Here is a 15,662-nt window from a genome sequence, read left to right as displayed (position 1 = left end):
TAGGCTAGAAAGAATATAAAAAGAAACTTGGAGATATTAATAAAATCATACAGAATGAAATAATGTACCACTGCTTTTTGTAACATAGGTGCTAGCAATAATATATTAAATAATTTTAAACCAAATTTTTAAACAAATAAAAAGAAGGTCTTCCCAAAAAACATGCAAGTTAATCTCTGGAATTCTTCACCAGTGGACATCTTGATCATCAAAAATATTTTTCTTGTAGCAAAAGGCTGAAAATTAATGGATATATATCCATGGCCACTAACCACAGAGAGATAAGTATAGCTACTTCCTAAGGAAGGTTTTCAAAGGAGCTATTTCCAGAAATTCAGTGATTTCCAGTTTCAACTTCCACTTCCAGCTGTTGTTTCAGGCAGCTTACTGGACCTGGGGACCACAATGGACCAGACCATTACAGACATTCCTATATAATGCCAAATAAAAATGTCAATTATAAAACGGTTTCAGGATCCCCTACAAGCAGATATATTGTTGTCCATTTTTCTACTCATGCTATATTCAAACTCTTCCATTTGATTTTGATATTGCAACAGCTATTACCTGTTTGATCACAACCTGACTAGCTGGTAGACTTTATCTCCATCCCTACACTAGTCCAGTTAGAAGGTAAAACCTAGAAATAATTCTGAAATTTCATGGGAGTCAGCAAGTAAGAATGATATTGCTGCACCAGAGACAAGAGTTTTTTAACAGAAAACATGAACATTTTCACTTCCTCTGAAAAACGGGATTTCCCAAGATGCATTTCTTAGCAATGCAAGACATTTTTAATGTGTATGAAGATAAAATTTTGATGAAAGAAGGTGAAATTTGCAGCTATGATGACTGCTTATGCAGAGGTACCCTTGATAGTCTTAAATCACATAGCTCTTTTCTGTACTTCTCAGTAAGTACAAAAGAGGTTTCAGGAGCTTCACAAGCTTTTACAATATATGACTACTACTTAAAAGATGAAAAACAGCTTTTCAGACCCCTGAAAGAATAAGTAGCTGGCAAATTTAACTTGGATCAGGTCAGTGTGAGACTGCAAATCTCAATTCCCAAGTGAAGAATTCTACGTCTGCTTATGTTATGGGCCTTACTAACTTTACATCAGCTAAACTAATTCTAAGGAGATAAAAAATATATATAGAGAGAGTAATACTTCTAGAACAGGATCTTTCATATTTTTCTCCACAAGAACTATGTGCTTGAAGACCCTATCCAATCAATGAGACTGTATTCTGTGAAATGTCCAAATAGTGAATGTGTGAAAAATGTGTGTTCTTAAAACAATATAAATTTCCTCTTACAAAATAAAATAAATTAAAGAAGTCTTAAGTTACCAAGGTCTAAAGAAGAAAAATATTAAGAACGTCAAATGCAAGAAAAACTAACACCATGTAGTGCAGGAATTTTTAAGTTGGTGTATCTAACTAAAAGTTAACTCTGTAGCATTGAAAGGAAAATGAACTTCATTACTAAATTGTGAAGTGATGGAGAGCAAAGATATTTAAAATCAGATACTTACAAATCCATATTCCAAATCCCAGCACCAGCAATAATTGAAAAACCTAACAAAGACAGCTCTCAAGAAATCGCCGATTAGAATTGTGATGTATGTTGTCATCATGTCGGAGACTGTCAGCCGCACAAATTCCTGTTAGAGCAATATTCTTTTTTAAAAATACATTTAAGAAATTGATAGTTACTATAATAATTAAGTACTGTAGTATATCCATAATTGTTCTTATCCTGCTTCAACATGGACAAAAGTCTTAACTTTTCTCTTTCCACTGATTCTGTAATGTGCCAGAACTACTGCCCCTAATTTTTTTAGAGTTCTTAAACTGCTTTTGACCCCTTTGACTTTGAGAAGATTAAAAAAAAAGAAAAGCTAATGGCTTCTTTCTCAAGGAGTTTCAATGTCCAGTGGATATGGAGAGGAAGGAAGAAGCTCTTAATGCAAATCCTCATGCCTCTACTTTTATTTTAGGCTTTCTTTGTTTCACTAAAACCTGCTGTAACAGGCCTTACCCCAACAGTCCAGAAAACTATTACTCTCCCAGATATGAAACTAAGGGTAAAATTGTTTCATTTATGAGCTTTTGGTGTTCTTTGCTTCTTATTCAACATCAGTGAAAAGTGAGGGGCTGATTTTTCTGCCTATATGGTCCCTGCTGATGATTTATTCATTTGGGAGGACAGATTGTCAGAGTGATGGAGAAACAACAAAATTGATTCAATAGTAAATTTGAAGTCATGGACAAATCAACAACAATGAAGTAGGATCAAATAGAGGGAAAAGGCATGTTAGAAAATTGTTTGGAAACCAAATTTTATGCTAGTGGGTCGATAAGAATGAATATTCAACTGAACCAAATCAAATATTTGAGCAGATTTTCTACTAAACTTTTATTGTTCTTTGGCATTATTTTGCTTGGCTAAAGACAGAAATGCCTTCTCAAAAGCATACTGTTGTAAGAGCTACCTTACATATATGTCCCTTTTGAGCTGCTCCTTTATTTTTTTTTAATTAGTAGACAAGCAAGGCAAAGACAGCATCAGGAAGAGAAAAATAAATTAGAAGGATAGAGGAAAGGAGAGGGAAAAAATAAATGCTTTCAATTCTGTCAACTAACAGAAGAAAGAATTTCCTGTTAGACAGGATTCAAAGAAAATAAAATCATTTCTAAAAAACTTTTAGTTCAAGAGAAATTCCCACATCTGTTTCTTCTCATATTTTCTCATGTAAATGACACTTGTTAGCCAAAATAAAGAGGATTTAGATATAGTATCTTGTAAGAGATTTTATGACTTATTTTCAGATCTGAGCTCCAAGCAGCTACATTACCTGTCCTACCATTGTTTCCCAGCATGGCCCTCTGGGGACATCAGCAGGATCCACCTGTATTGGAGGAGCAGTTGAATTCTCTGGAATAGTACCATTGTACAGACTGGCTTCCCATATTGTCATGTTATATTTCACTATCTTTTCTTCTTCCAACTAAATAAAGAAATAAATCGGGGTGGGGGGAGGGGGAAATCAACATGAGCTTGTTACTAACCCGCAAGTTTGTCTATTCAAAAATTCCCATTACTAGCTTAGGTAAATGTAATTTGCAGAACAGAAATAAAAGAATGTCTTTCACTGATAGGTCTGGGACTGACTGGAATGCCTCAATGTTGCCCTGCAACATATCAAACATAGTGAAGGGAAGTAAATATCTTGCCTTGAGGTTGATTTCATCCATTAGGGCAATAATGAAAGTGTAGAGATTGCCAAGAAAAAGAGCAAAGATTCTTCCCAGCTGCCATCTTAGAGCAATTCGAGGGTGATAATTTTCCAGAGAACTGATTACATCAAATAAAGTTGGACAGAACATTCCTAAAAGTGACATAACCGTGTTCACCTGCGGAGGGGGAAAAACTGTTACAGTGAGATGTCAGAGATACATTCTTCTATTAATTCTGATTTGGGTGAGAACTGTATTTCTATTGCTACTTTTTATTTGGTATTTGATTTAATAAAAACCAAAATACACTCTGAGTATCACAAGCTGATGAAATCCACACACCATCCTAGCCTGCCTAGTGCTATTAATTTCCCCCTTCCATGACACACTAGACAAATGTATCTGAATTGTGTTCTGACAGAATCAGGAACTGCTGATATGGAGAGGGAGATAAAGGGTTTACAGCATTAAAGAGAGAGAAAGGGAGTCAGAGAGAAAAGGGTCTTTTCCACAAAGTCATCAGCATCCCTTTATTATGCTGTGAACTTAAGGAACACATGACAAAAATATATTTACCCTGGATTTCTCTGTCACATATAAACCATGTTCAATCCCTTAATGAATCTAGTATAAAGAAATTTTCTACAAAAGCAGCTTAATATTTTCATGAAGAATGTCAATTTACAGATATTGCTCCTTGCCTTGCATGTTGGAGTTGCACTTTTGTTTACTCAGTTTTACATTAGATGCTGGGACTTTTTCTGATCAAATTCTCAATTTTTATATTAATGATGCAAACATAAGAAAATTTGATCTATAGAATAAGAAAAATGTGTAAGTTTCACTCAGAAGCCAAATATATTTATGCAATTAATCATTAATATCCAATCAAAGAGAATGTTCTGTACTCACAAATATGTTAATTACCTGTCCATAGGAACATTTTGTAGCCAAATAATGTCAGTATTGCTTTACCCACTCTGCTTTAGAGACACACCTGCTTCAGATCTTAGTTCTTTCACCTTAGAAGTATATTTTTATTACAGAAAAAAAGCAAAACTATGAATATAAAGACAAATGTTGCCTACTTTCCGGATTACATCATAACCTAATATAACATCCTTTGGTAGCCTAGTTCTTGTTAGTTCAAATCTGTTACCACACCTTTAAACTGAGAGAAAGTTTAATTCCTCCAAGCTCTGTTGTCTCAGAGCTTGTGCTGCCTTAAATCAAGAAGTTTGTACACAATTTTTCCATCAAATTAAATGTGATAACAAGTAACTGAATCCACTCTCAACAGCCCTATTTCTCTGGATTCCAGAAGTGGATTATTTGATATTTTACTGTTACTTTCTCAGTCAGGCTTTGGTGCTGAAAATTCTTGATTGACTTTCCTTGTTCCATCATCTCCCATCTCATCAGCTTTGTGAGGCTAACACCTTTTTGCCTTACTTTAAGTCAGATATGCACTTTACACTCCAGCTCAGAAGATAAGCTTGAAGTAACAAACTAGTTTTACAACATGCACAGTAGCATTTTTGCTAAGAATGTAAAACCTTCAGAGGTTTTCATACAGCACAGTGACTTCAAGTGAATTCACACTCTGTTGTCACAAACAAAATCACCATCTTCACTATACACCTCTATCAGGCAGGATGAATCTGTGTTTGAGGAAAGCATTAGGCACAGACTAGGCACAAAAAAACTTCACATGGGACTCATGGACAGGGCAAGTGGAACTGGAAGGCATCAGTTTCAACCTGTTGCTACACTGCAGAGTTGTGTTCTTGAGGTCCCAAATTACTTTCTCTGTGCCCACAGATCAATCAGTCTGCTTGCGCCAGTCTCAGGAGGAAAAGCAAGCAGAGAGATATAAGTAATTATTTTCTTAGATATTTCCCACTTACACAGAGTATTTAAGTTACTGGGGAGTGGGGGGGGGGGGGGGGTGCAGAGGGTGGGGTGGGGTGGGGTGGGAAGGCAACATGCAAAGCACAGGAACACAGTTTCAAGCCACATCTATTATAGAAATAGCACGAACTTCATTTCTTTCCCACCACCCGTAGTTCTCCAGACCTTCCAAGGCAAATTGCTGGGATCTTCTGACAACAAAAAAGATGAGGTAACCACTTCCAGCCAGTGTGCATAGGGCTAAGAAGTTAGCAAGAACCCTTAGGAATCGAGTCAAATGAATATTTTCTTCTTTTCGGCTCTCCTGCTCCTCCACAATTGCTTCCTGCACTTGTTAGAAAGAAAAGAATATTATGAATACTTTAATGGTTAAGGCCCCACATTGTTTCCTCAATTGTTAGGAGTCAGTTAAATAAATTACAAAGATGCAAATGGATATCCGGGTTTCAAGTTTTGAGATTAATGTGTATTATCTCATAAAGTCTTGGTCAGGTCCTGGAAGATTCTGGGATTTTGGCCCCGCAAGGTTTTCTTTGCCCCTGTTGAGTGTGCCCACAATGAGTCTTGTTGCACTTCTACTCATGTATATAAAAAAAAACAGCACATTCTTTCAGCTTGCAAGGTGATACAAGGTTGAGTGATACAGCAGGATAAATGTGTGATTGTCTGTCAGAAAAGGAAATATCATGTTTTAAAAATGTGCATTTGTCAGAAAAGAGGAAAATGTTTTACTCTGAAAGTCAGCAATTCAGAAAGAATGAAAAGTTAGTTGAGATGTAGGATACTTAAAAAAAAATGGACAGTGCAGAGCTTCAGACTGCAGAACAAAATGTTTGCTCCACATTTATCCCTGATCATAACTGATAAAAATTAAGATTCTGAGGCAAGTATAATCCACAGCTTTTACTTTTGCCAGGTGAAAGAGCTTTTGGTCTGTAGTGTTCTCATGAAAGGAAGTTTTGTTACAGCTTCTGACTTTGTTTAGAGATCTGTTGCCTAGAGGGGAAGCTGAATGGCATTGTAATACTTGCCTTTAATGGCTCTGCTCCTTTTACAGTATGTGTTTGTCACATAAATGACAGAAGACTGCAGCAGCTTTCAAACAAAACTCCCATGGCCTCACCCAAGCCAAGACTTCACCCTTTCTTGCTTGTTTGTAACGATTACAGTAAAGCTTTGCGAGTTTATTTCTCAAAATTAAGCCTTTTTCTTGACAGATTTGTATACTTTCCCAAACAGACAGATTCAACTCTTTCAATCAGTATTTCTCCAGTATTTGGTTTCTTGGAATCTTCTCTTGATGACTTACTCTTGAGGGCAGTTTTCTGTTATGCCTGCAGCTGAGGAGGTGGGCAGGGTGAGGGGCTGTGGTGGCTGTGCCACTGCTGTGGACAGGAAAGGTGTGGCTGAGCAGAGCAGCTCGGTGCTCGGTGCTCCAGCTCTATACAGATTATTTTATTATTGTGTCTTATGATATTTTTTCTCTGTAGCAAGAGAAGTTGACAATGTGAGGCTGCCAAAAAGGAAGTAATATTTTAAAAACAGTTTTTCAGACAAACACCATAGAAACTGGAAGGCACAGAGATAAGAAAAAGAAAAATATTATTTTTACAATAGAATCAGTTTTCTAAAACTGGTACTGTCAGCACAGAAGACACAAAAAATGCTAATGTTATTTCTTTCACAATTAAAAAGAAAAAAAAATCTGATGGCAAGACACAGAGATCCAGAAGGGTGTACATACAGATGCCAGTCTGAGTACACATTTCTGAGCCTCAGCACACCTAACTCTTGACCTTAATTCTGCCTGATTCACACCAGTGTGAAAGCCAAATCATATTGTCACTCCTTAGTAAACTCTGTTTTACCTTAAAACTTGTTGTGATGGAGGCAAACTTATTATCTGCTGTCTCAGGATTGCCAATAAGATAGTCCCAACTTGTGAACATTTTCCAGCTAAAATTAAAACTAGTGTCATCCCCACCACCGTCATCATTTGCATTCTTTGCCATTCTACAAAAAACACAAAGACACAAGAAGAATCTGTTAGCACTAGTTCTGCTTTGTAGGCATGACTTTTAAATGGTTTCTAATTTCTATTTTTTTCCCTGAAAAAATCTACATCATTCTTGCTTTACTTAATCTTTATTTATGCTTTACAGTTATGCTAAATCTTTACTTCTGAAACAAGTGTGCAAGATGGAGATTTTTCACATTTAGAAACTTTATGAGCTCACCACACATATTTTGATGAGAAAGAATAAATGTATTTCATTAATCTCTCAGACAAATTTCTGGATAAGAAGCTTAATAGAAAAACAATATTGAGAACATCTCTTAAATAGAAAGGTGCAAAGCATCCTGAATTGCAATAGACTTTATTAGAAAGTTTACAAATAGAAAAAGAAGAAAAAATCCATTAAGCAAAATATTCTAAAATAACAATAAACAAAATAAATACATAAATAAAGCAAAATACATGTAAAAAGAATATAAGAAATATTCTAAAATAACAAGATAGAAGAAAATGTAGTTGTAACATATAAAACAGCACTCATACAACAATCTTTCCTATCATCTCCTCTGCAGATACAAAAAGATTTATTACAGAGTCCAGAAACATCAGATAATTCATTCAGAGAAGTATTTATTCAGATTAAACTTAATCTTGTCTCCAAAGTTCTCTGTTTTAAATAGGTTTCATTTATGAAATAACCATGGTATTGCTTTGCATACTTTGTTGTCTAATTCAAGTCATTAAATACAAGGAAAGAGTGTGCTGATAAGGCACAAGTAACTTAATGTTCAGTATTTCTGGTCAGGAAAAGGTAATGCTTACTTTAAATCTCAATAATGCAGCAAAGCTATATTATCAATATAATTGCATTTTATGTACCAAGTTTTTAAAACTCCAATAAAACACATGCTCTGAAATTCAGGATGAGAATAGTAAGTAAATAATACAGAAAATCTTTTTGAGATGCCAAAAATCAATGCCAGGGTTGGTTTTACCCAGCAGAGTCAGACATCATGAAAGGTTCTTAGTGATTCTTGACCTGCTTCTGATATATAGATGAAGATATTTCTTTCTCAAGAGTGTCTAATGAAATAATGGGCATTATGGTTAGAATATAATTTCTTTGCAATCAGAAATGTTTTTATTTTATGTTATACACTGCAAGAGCTGAAGAGAGGAACCCTACATCTAAATATTTCCCCTAAATAAAATAATCCTCACTATCTGTTCACATAGATCTTTTTCTTTTCTCAGTCAGCAGCAGAAAAATGATAGCACCTCCTGTTAGTTTCTGTGCTCAGTGTGCTTCTTTCTGGAGAAATAGAAAAGAGCAGAAGACTGTAAGAACTCTCATATGATTATCTAAATATTGGTCATCATTAGGGTCATATAGCTAAATGGAAAGTTCGCATATACAATATATTTTTTTTTCCTCAAGGATATTCCTTTGTTTTTTGGCTACAAGGTTTTCCTGGTATCAGGAATATTTCTTTGTCTGATTGAGAGTTATTGAAATAAAACTGTCTGAGACTAAAACTTTTCTAATCTTTGTAGTTCTTTTATCAAAAATATTTAAAAATCTATTTTTGAACTAAATAAATTGCTCTTTTATTGTACTAGTTTGTTTTCTCTCCAAAAATATATATATGTGACTGAAGACTTTTTTTTTCTCAAATGATTCTTACCTTATGTAGGAAGCCAATTTGAAAACAGAATATTAATTAATATGGTCCTCATGCAAGTGAAAAATACTGGCTTCAGAACAAAACAACAGAAATACACAAACTGCATTTTCCCTATATTTAAATGTGTCATTGAATATTGAACTGCAAGATTCTTAATTTTTTTGCTATAGGCTTTTCCACTACTAGAGGTGTACTACTGTGTTAGGTGGTAATCTTGCATGAACTAAAGGTATTACAGATTATATTAACTGGCAGCAATTACTGTGGACTGTGAACTACATGCAGAATTATTTGCCATATGGTTCTTTCTTGTGTTCTTCCAGCATAAAAGAGTCTAACTCACATAAAGTAGAAGGTAGATTGAATTCAGAATTCACTGAAGGTAGAATTATTGAATTCACTGATTTTAGATGAAAATCTACTGGATGCTAAGAATTATGAAAAGATGGACTGATAGTTCTCTTCCTCACTTTAAGCATTCATTTTTAATTTTGAAATTCAGGAGAGAAGTGTTCTGTTACTACAGTAAAGATGTATTCCCACTTTCACAACACTGTAACTCAACTTCTAGTGCAGAAGAACAGATAAGTAAACAGAGGTTGAAGGAATCTTACATAAGTTTGACCTTGCATTTGATCTTGCACTGTCCTGTACCTAGAATTAGTGCATTTTTAAAAAAGACAGTCTCCAGGGTCAACAGTGGAATTACCTGCCTTTTTGAATGTACTTTTTTCCAGAGCCAAGGAGAACTTACGTTCGAGTGACAATCATAAAGCTATAGCCAATTGACCCAACTCCAACAAGGAAATATGAAAGAGGCATCCTGAACTTGAGCCACCCGATTGTCCTCTGGTTATTGTAATAACCATAAAAGAGCACAGAATACTGTGCAAAGCCCTGAAAAATTAAGAAAAAAAATTATACTGTTACTTTTCTTATTAATTCACATAATCAGTAAATATATCAATAGCAATATATTAAAACATTCATTTCAGTGAATTCAAATCAGTTGCAGATACCACTATAAGAAAGGTCACAGGATAGAAAATGTGTCCTTTTATTTTAAAAAAAACATAGAATATTTCATGGCAACTTCAAAATCTTTTAAAATTGGTCATTAACAATCCCTCTACAATTTAATGAGTCAAAACTTCTTCATCAACATTCTTCTTGTAAAGAAAGAAACACATTATCTTACAGAATTTGTTTTTCACATTACTTGCAGATAAAATCTGCAAGTAATTTTTGACTTAATTTTCACCTTTCTAAAATTTATTTTTATGAATTTGATATGAAAATCTCATATGCCTTCTTTGTCTAATAACAGTTGTCTGCTTTTCACTTGGTGGTCATTCAGTATGTATGATAACCAATATGTAGGGGCATTTTAGAGGCGATTATTCAGTATGTAGATCTTTTGCATACTTAGACTCGACTCCAAGGCTGTAAAAAATGGAACATAAATTCACCATCTTTCTCTGCAATTCTTTTTTGAGTATCTTAATATGAATTACCCTCTATTCTACTGGTCAGACAGATGATTTTTCTAAATTTCAATAGTACTTTATTAACTGTAGGAAATTGCTGGTGTCTACATGGATCAATAGCTAAAACTTCCTGGTATTCCTCAGGTTAATGCAAGAACTCATCTCCTAAAAGAAGGCCAAAGCCAGAGTCTTTACCAGGACAGCTCAGTGCAGACACAGCAGCGGCAAACCTCCAGCTGGATGTAAAAATTCCAAGTGCAATATGTAATATTTCACCACATAATTGAATTGTAGACCATGCATAATTTTGACAGTAATAAAATAATATGAAGGGTTTGTGAATTAAAAAACCATTTGCTACCCTTTTGTTTTTCAGTTATCCACTTTCTTAAAAATTAGTAATACCTTTCTCTTGTTTATTTTTTCAAAACATGCACTTGATTTATTGAAGCTTTTGCTATATGTGAAATGAGTCACAGGCTTATTTGAAAAACCTAATTCACAGTTCTGAGCTGAAAATCAAATATTAATATATGGCACACAAAAATATTTTTCAAAATATCTTGATCCACATATCTCATTTTTCTTCATCTCTGACTCAATTTGAGATATGTACTTATGCATAAGGGATAAAAATACACTCATCTCTAATAAGGCAAATATTCTAATGACATTTCTTGCTAAGTGCTAGTAAAACATCTAGACCAGTTAGGATACATTCAGACTCAATAGTATGCATATTGCATAGTTTTGGTCACTAAAGCATCCTATAAATCCATCTTAGCCTAGGTTTCAATACAGCCTAATGCAGCTCTGGAGAGCCTTTTGGGTCCCAAAGTTATTAAAATGCCTTTTTAGTCTCTGTGTTCTGCAAATTAGGGGTAATTCTTGCCTGTGTACCACTCAGTTTATTGATTTCACAGCATTTTACCATAAGATTGGAAATAACTTCAACTCTGTAAAAGTAGGCATGCATGGAAGATCTCTTTCACTCCTTTCTGAGCTGAACACAAAATATTATTGATGTGTTACTGCAATAAGACTTGAGACTCTAATATTTTATGACTGGATTATAATCTGGAAACTATATGTTAAAACTGAATTCCCTTTGACATGTCAGAAATATGAATCAAGCACAAAAGAAAGCAGAATGGGCATTCTGAGTTCATCTTTTCTTTGCTTGTCTTAGAGAGTGGTTGGGTGTTATGATCCTTTTATAAAGAGATGTCTCTGCCCAAAATAAGGTGACCATAAGAGACCATTTCCTGAATTCAACAGCACAGATTTTACTTAACAGTTAAATGTGAGGGGGAGAGAGACAGAGAGAGAGAAAGAGATGGAGAGACAGAGACAGAGAGATTAAGTAGAAAGAGATCACCAGTAGAAAAATACCACTATCACCACGTGGATTCATGTGGCATCCTGCCAGTCCTTTTTCACCCTGGTCTTCTCAGTCCCAAGACATTCTTCTGTGGTATCACCTTTATACAGTCCAAGTTCCAGGTTCCATAAGGTTCTAGTGATGTGGGATGGCATGTGGATAAGCACTTGCTACCTTTCTCACAGTTTGCCACAGTGGGAATTTTTGTCCAGATGCTAACCAAGTCTTCACCCCTGTTAGGCCTGGAATTAACTCTCTACTGCAGCATCTGTGCTTACTGCAGGTTCTTACTGTTGGCTTATCTTATGGGGACAGTGTTTCCTACTGCATTTTTTAAGGACTTGGAGTTATTTGGTTTTGTTGAAGTTTTGTTTAGGTTAAAATATTAATTGCTGATGTGTGATCATCTATTTCTAAGTTACCTGGTAGCATATAAGTGTTGCTAGCAGATGAAAGGAACTATTTCCTGTGCTGTTTAAACAAAGGTGTCATTGTCTTCAGGGAATATTTGACAATCTCACATGCCTCAAGAAAAATTTTTTCCCCCCTCAATCTTTCAGGGGATCTGTCTCTTTCAATGCCTTATTCTATGTTTATTATGTTTGCTTTTGCTCCTTCTGTTGACTGCTCCATTGTTATTTATTGTACTTTCTTCTTCACACCTGTCAGTTTGTTTCTGACAATTATTAAAAGCTTTTCATGTCTTTCCACCACACCTTCATCCATCTTCTCTTGACCACATTTATGTTACAAGCTTTGTTCTGATCTGTACAAATCTCTTCTAGCCAATTCTCTTAACAAAATCTTGAATTTGCTATAATTCCTTTTTTCTCCAATATTTCCCTGATATTTTTATTTCTCATTTTATAATTTCAGTATAACTACCTAACTCTCCAGCCACAGGTTTAGATTCTTTCTTAATGTCACTCAAATATACAACTTCTGATGCACTAGAAGAAATGACATTTGATGAAGTAGTTACTGCAAAATGATACATACACATGAAAGATCTTCCAATCCTATTTTTATCCAAGGAGAACCCATCACTGGCATTGTATGTAAACAAAGGGATAAAATGTGTGGAGTTCACTGTTGCTTTTCACTTATTTTCTTCTCTTTTTTTTTTTTTCTTAATTCATACTGCATTTTAAAATTCAGAATCTTAATCATATGAAAGAAGAAAATTACCAAATTCACATTTCAGAAATGGAAACCCAGTACCCCAGAATGGCAAACCAGCTTTGAAATATTTCCCCAGGTGTTTTTGGATTGCTACATATACTGAGATATGCTTGTGATTATGAAACTTCATTATTGGTTTTGTCTGAAAGAAACATCTATACAGAGAGATTGTGAAAAAATATGTAAATTCATTATCTTGAGAACTATCTCCTGAAATACTTCATATTAAATAATTGAACATTAAATAATGAAGTAATGGTGAATAAAAGTCATGCAGATACGCAATATTGCAAGATGATGCACTTACACTAAAATCCCAGAGGGTAGCAAAATTCATAGCAGTTGCTTCTTCAGCTCTTGGGACAGTTTTTCTAGGCAAAGAGCCATATGGTTTACCCATCAAAGCCTGAAACAAAAAAATGAGAGTGATTTTTATTTTAAAGCAAAATAGCAGCAAAGGAAATGGACAGTGATCTGTCATTTCTTTGAAAGACTGGTGTTATGTTCCTAAACTCCATAATGAGAAAGACCTACTTCTACAATTCCTTTCACTGCTCCTCACATTACTGATTGAAACCGTGCTTAACATATGCATTCAGTGGTGTGGTCTAAATTTACAGTTCCGCTAATATCAGTGGATTGCCAAATTGTGCCTCTTACATTCAAAGGCACAAAAGTCCATCCATATTTCTCTAATGAGTGGTGTTTATCCTGCAAAGACCAAAACACTAATTTTTCTTGCATTATGGATCTTATTGGGATATTTTAAATTAAAAAAATGGGAAGATGCTAGGGAATCAGCTTTTTGGATTCTGACAGTTCTCCTGCTGCTGGCTAAATGCTTGTTCAAGCACAGTACATCTCCTCACAGGGTCCTTTCCAGGCTCACCCTGAAAAGTGTTGGACATTTATTCTGTTTTGGCTTCTAAGGAAGACCACGGAATGACAGAATATGCTGAGTTGAAAGGGACCCACAAAGATTATCAAGTCTAACTCCTGGCCCTGCAGAAAGATCATCTCAAAGAGTCACATCATCTGTCTGAAAGTATTGTCCAAAAGCTTCTTGAATGCTATGAGACTTGGAGCTGTGACCATTTCTCTGGGGAGGCTGTTCCAGTGCCCAGCCATCCTCTGGGTGAAGAACTTTTTTCTGATATATAACCTCAACCTCACCTGACACAACTTCAGGCCATTCTCATGGGCCTTCCCCATGAGAGAGATCAGTGCCTTCCCCTCCTCTTGCCCTGATGAGGAAGATGTAGATTGTGATGAGGTCTCTCCTCAATCTCTTCTTCTTCAAGCTGAGCAGATCAAGTGACTTCAGCTGCTTCTCATACAGCTTCCCCTGGAGGCTGTTCATGATCCTTCCAATGCTCTCTAACAGCTTAATGTCTGTTTTATGTTGTGGCACCCAAAACAGCCCCCAGCACTCAAGGTGAGGCTGCCCCACTGCAGAGCAGAGCAGGACAATCCCTTCCCTTGTCCAAATGGAGATGTTCTCCCTTATGCCCCCCAGGACACTTGGCTCTCCTGGCTGCCAGGGCACTGCTGGCTCATGTTCAGCTTGCCACTGACCAGGACCTGCAGGTCCACAGCACTGTTCTCCAGTCTCTCATTCCCCAGTCTGTCTGTATATACAGCGTTGTCCCAGCCCAGTGCAGAATCTGGCATTTTCCCTTGTTGGACTTCATATGGCTGGTGATTTCTCATTTCTCTAATTTGCTGAGCTCTCCCTGCAGATCTTCCCTGCCTTTGAGGGATTCAACAGCTCCTCCCAGTTTTATATAATTTGTGAACTTAGTTCCCCTTCCAGTCCTGCATTCAGGTTGTTAATGTAGATGCTGAAGAGCACAGGGCCAAGAATGGAGCCCTGTGGAGCCCCACTGGTGACAGGTCACCAGTCTGATGTCACCCCATTCACTTTCACCCTTCATGCCTGACTGGTGAGCCAGTTGCTCACCCACCCCGTGATGTGTTTATCCAGCTGCACATTTTCTCCAGAAGGATACTGAGAGAGACACTATTGAAAGCTTCTCTGAAATCCAAAAAGAGTGTGTGCACTGGTTTCTCTCAGCCAACTGGTTGGGCTACTTTGTCATAAAAGGATCACAGGTTTGATAAGCAGGAATTCCCTCTGATGAAGCCATGCTGGCAGTGAACCTCTGCATTGTTCTTCAGATGTTTTTCAATACCTCACAGAAAAATCTTCCCCTTAACTTTACCAGGCATTGAAGTGAGACTGACAAGCCTGTAGTTTCCAGGATTCTCCTTCTTGCCCCTCTTGAAAATCAGAACACTTGACAGCATCCAGTCATCTGGGACATCTCCTAACTCCCAAGACCACTCAAAAATCATTGAGAGATGTTTTTTAATTATGTCAGATGATGAATCCCATCAAACCCTATAGATTTGCAGGGATCTTGCTGGAGGGAATCAAGTTACTGAAATGCTGGGCTGGGAAGTTACTGGAAATTCCTACCTCTTTCTTATCTGCTTTCTACAAAATGAGAAAGCTAAGAGGAATATGAAATATTGAAATCAGGAAGATGGCACAATAATTTTAATTCTATAAAGCCCTGCTTTTAGAAGGGCAATATGGTAGCTCAAAGAAAACCAGGAAGTATTACATTTAATAGAATTTATATCTGAGTCCAATATCTACTCTAAGTACCACTCTTAACAGAGATGTTGCACAGTGAGAAACATGAGAGGTCTCTCATGACTTTACAGCCCTGTTATGCCTTATCAGCATGTGAG

The 15,662-nt window shown here is 36.1% G+C and overlaps 1 protein-coding gene across 1 annotated transcript in view; it reads right to left on the bottom strand.

Annotated features, from left to right (window-relative positions):
* TMC1 (transmembrane channel like 1) overlaps positions 1–15,662 on the bottom strand; it is a 58,424-nt gene that overhangs the window by 6,967 nt on the left and 35,795 nt on the right. Inside the window, exons 8-14 of the mRNA XM_085566576.1 lie at positions 13,213–13,311; positions 9,610–9,752; positions 7,022–7,166; positions 5,284–5,478; positions 3,240–3,419; positions 2,861–3,013; positions 1,538–1,666 (exon numbers count right to left, since the gene is read on the bottom strand). Of these exons, the coding sequence (XP_085422702.1) occupies positions 1,538–1,666; positions 2,861–3,013; positions 3,240–3,419; positions 5,284–5,478; positions 7,022–7,166; positions 9,610–9,752; positions 13,213–13,311 (1,044 nt within the window). The remainder of the gene's footprint in view (positions 1–1,537; positions 1,667–2,860; positions 3,014–3,239; positions 3,420–5,283; positions 5,479–7,021; positions 7,167–9,609; positions 9,753–13,212; positions 13,312–15,662) is intronic.

Source organism: Lonchura striata, chromosome Z (genome assembly GCF_050655825.1).
Source record: "Lonchura striata isolate lonStrDom1 chromosome Z, ASM5065582v1, whole genome shotgun sequence".
Lineage (NCBI taxonomy): Eukaryota > Metazoa > Chordata > Aves > Passeriformes > Estrildidae > Lonchura > Lonchura striata.
This window is presented reverse-complemented; position numbering and strand designations above follow the sequence as displayed.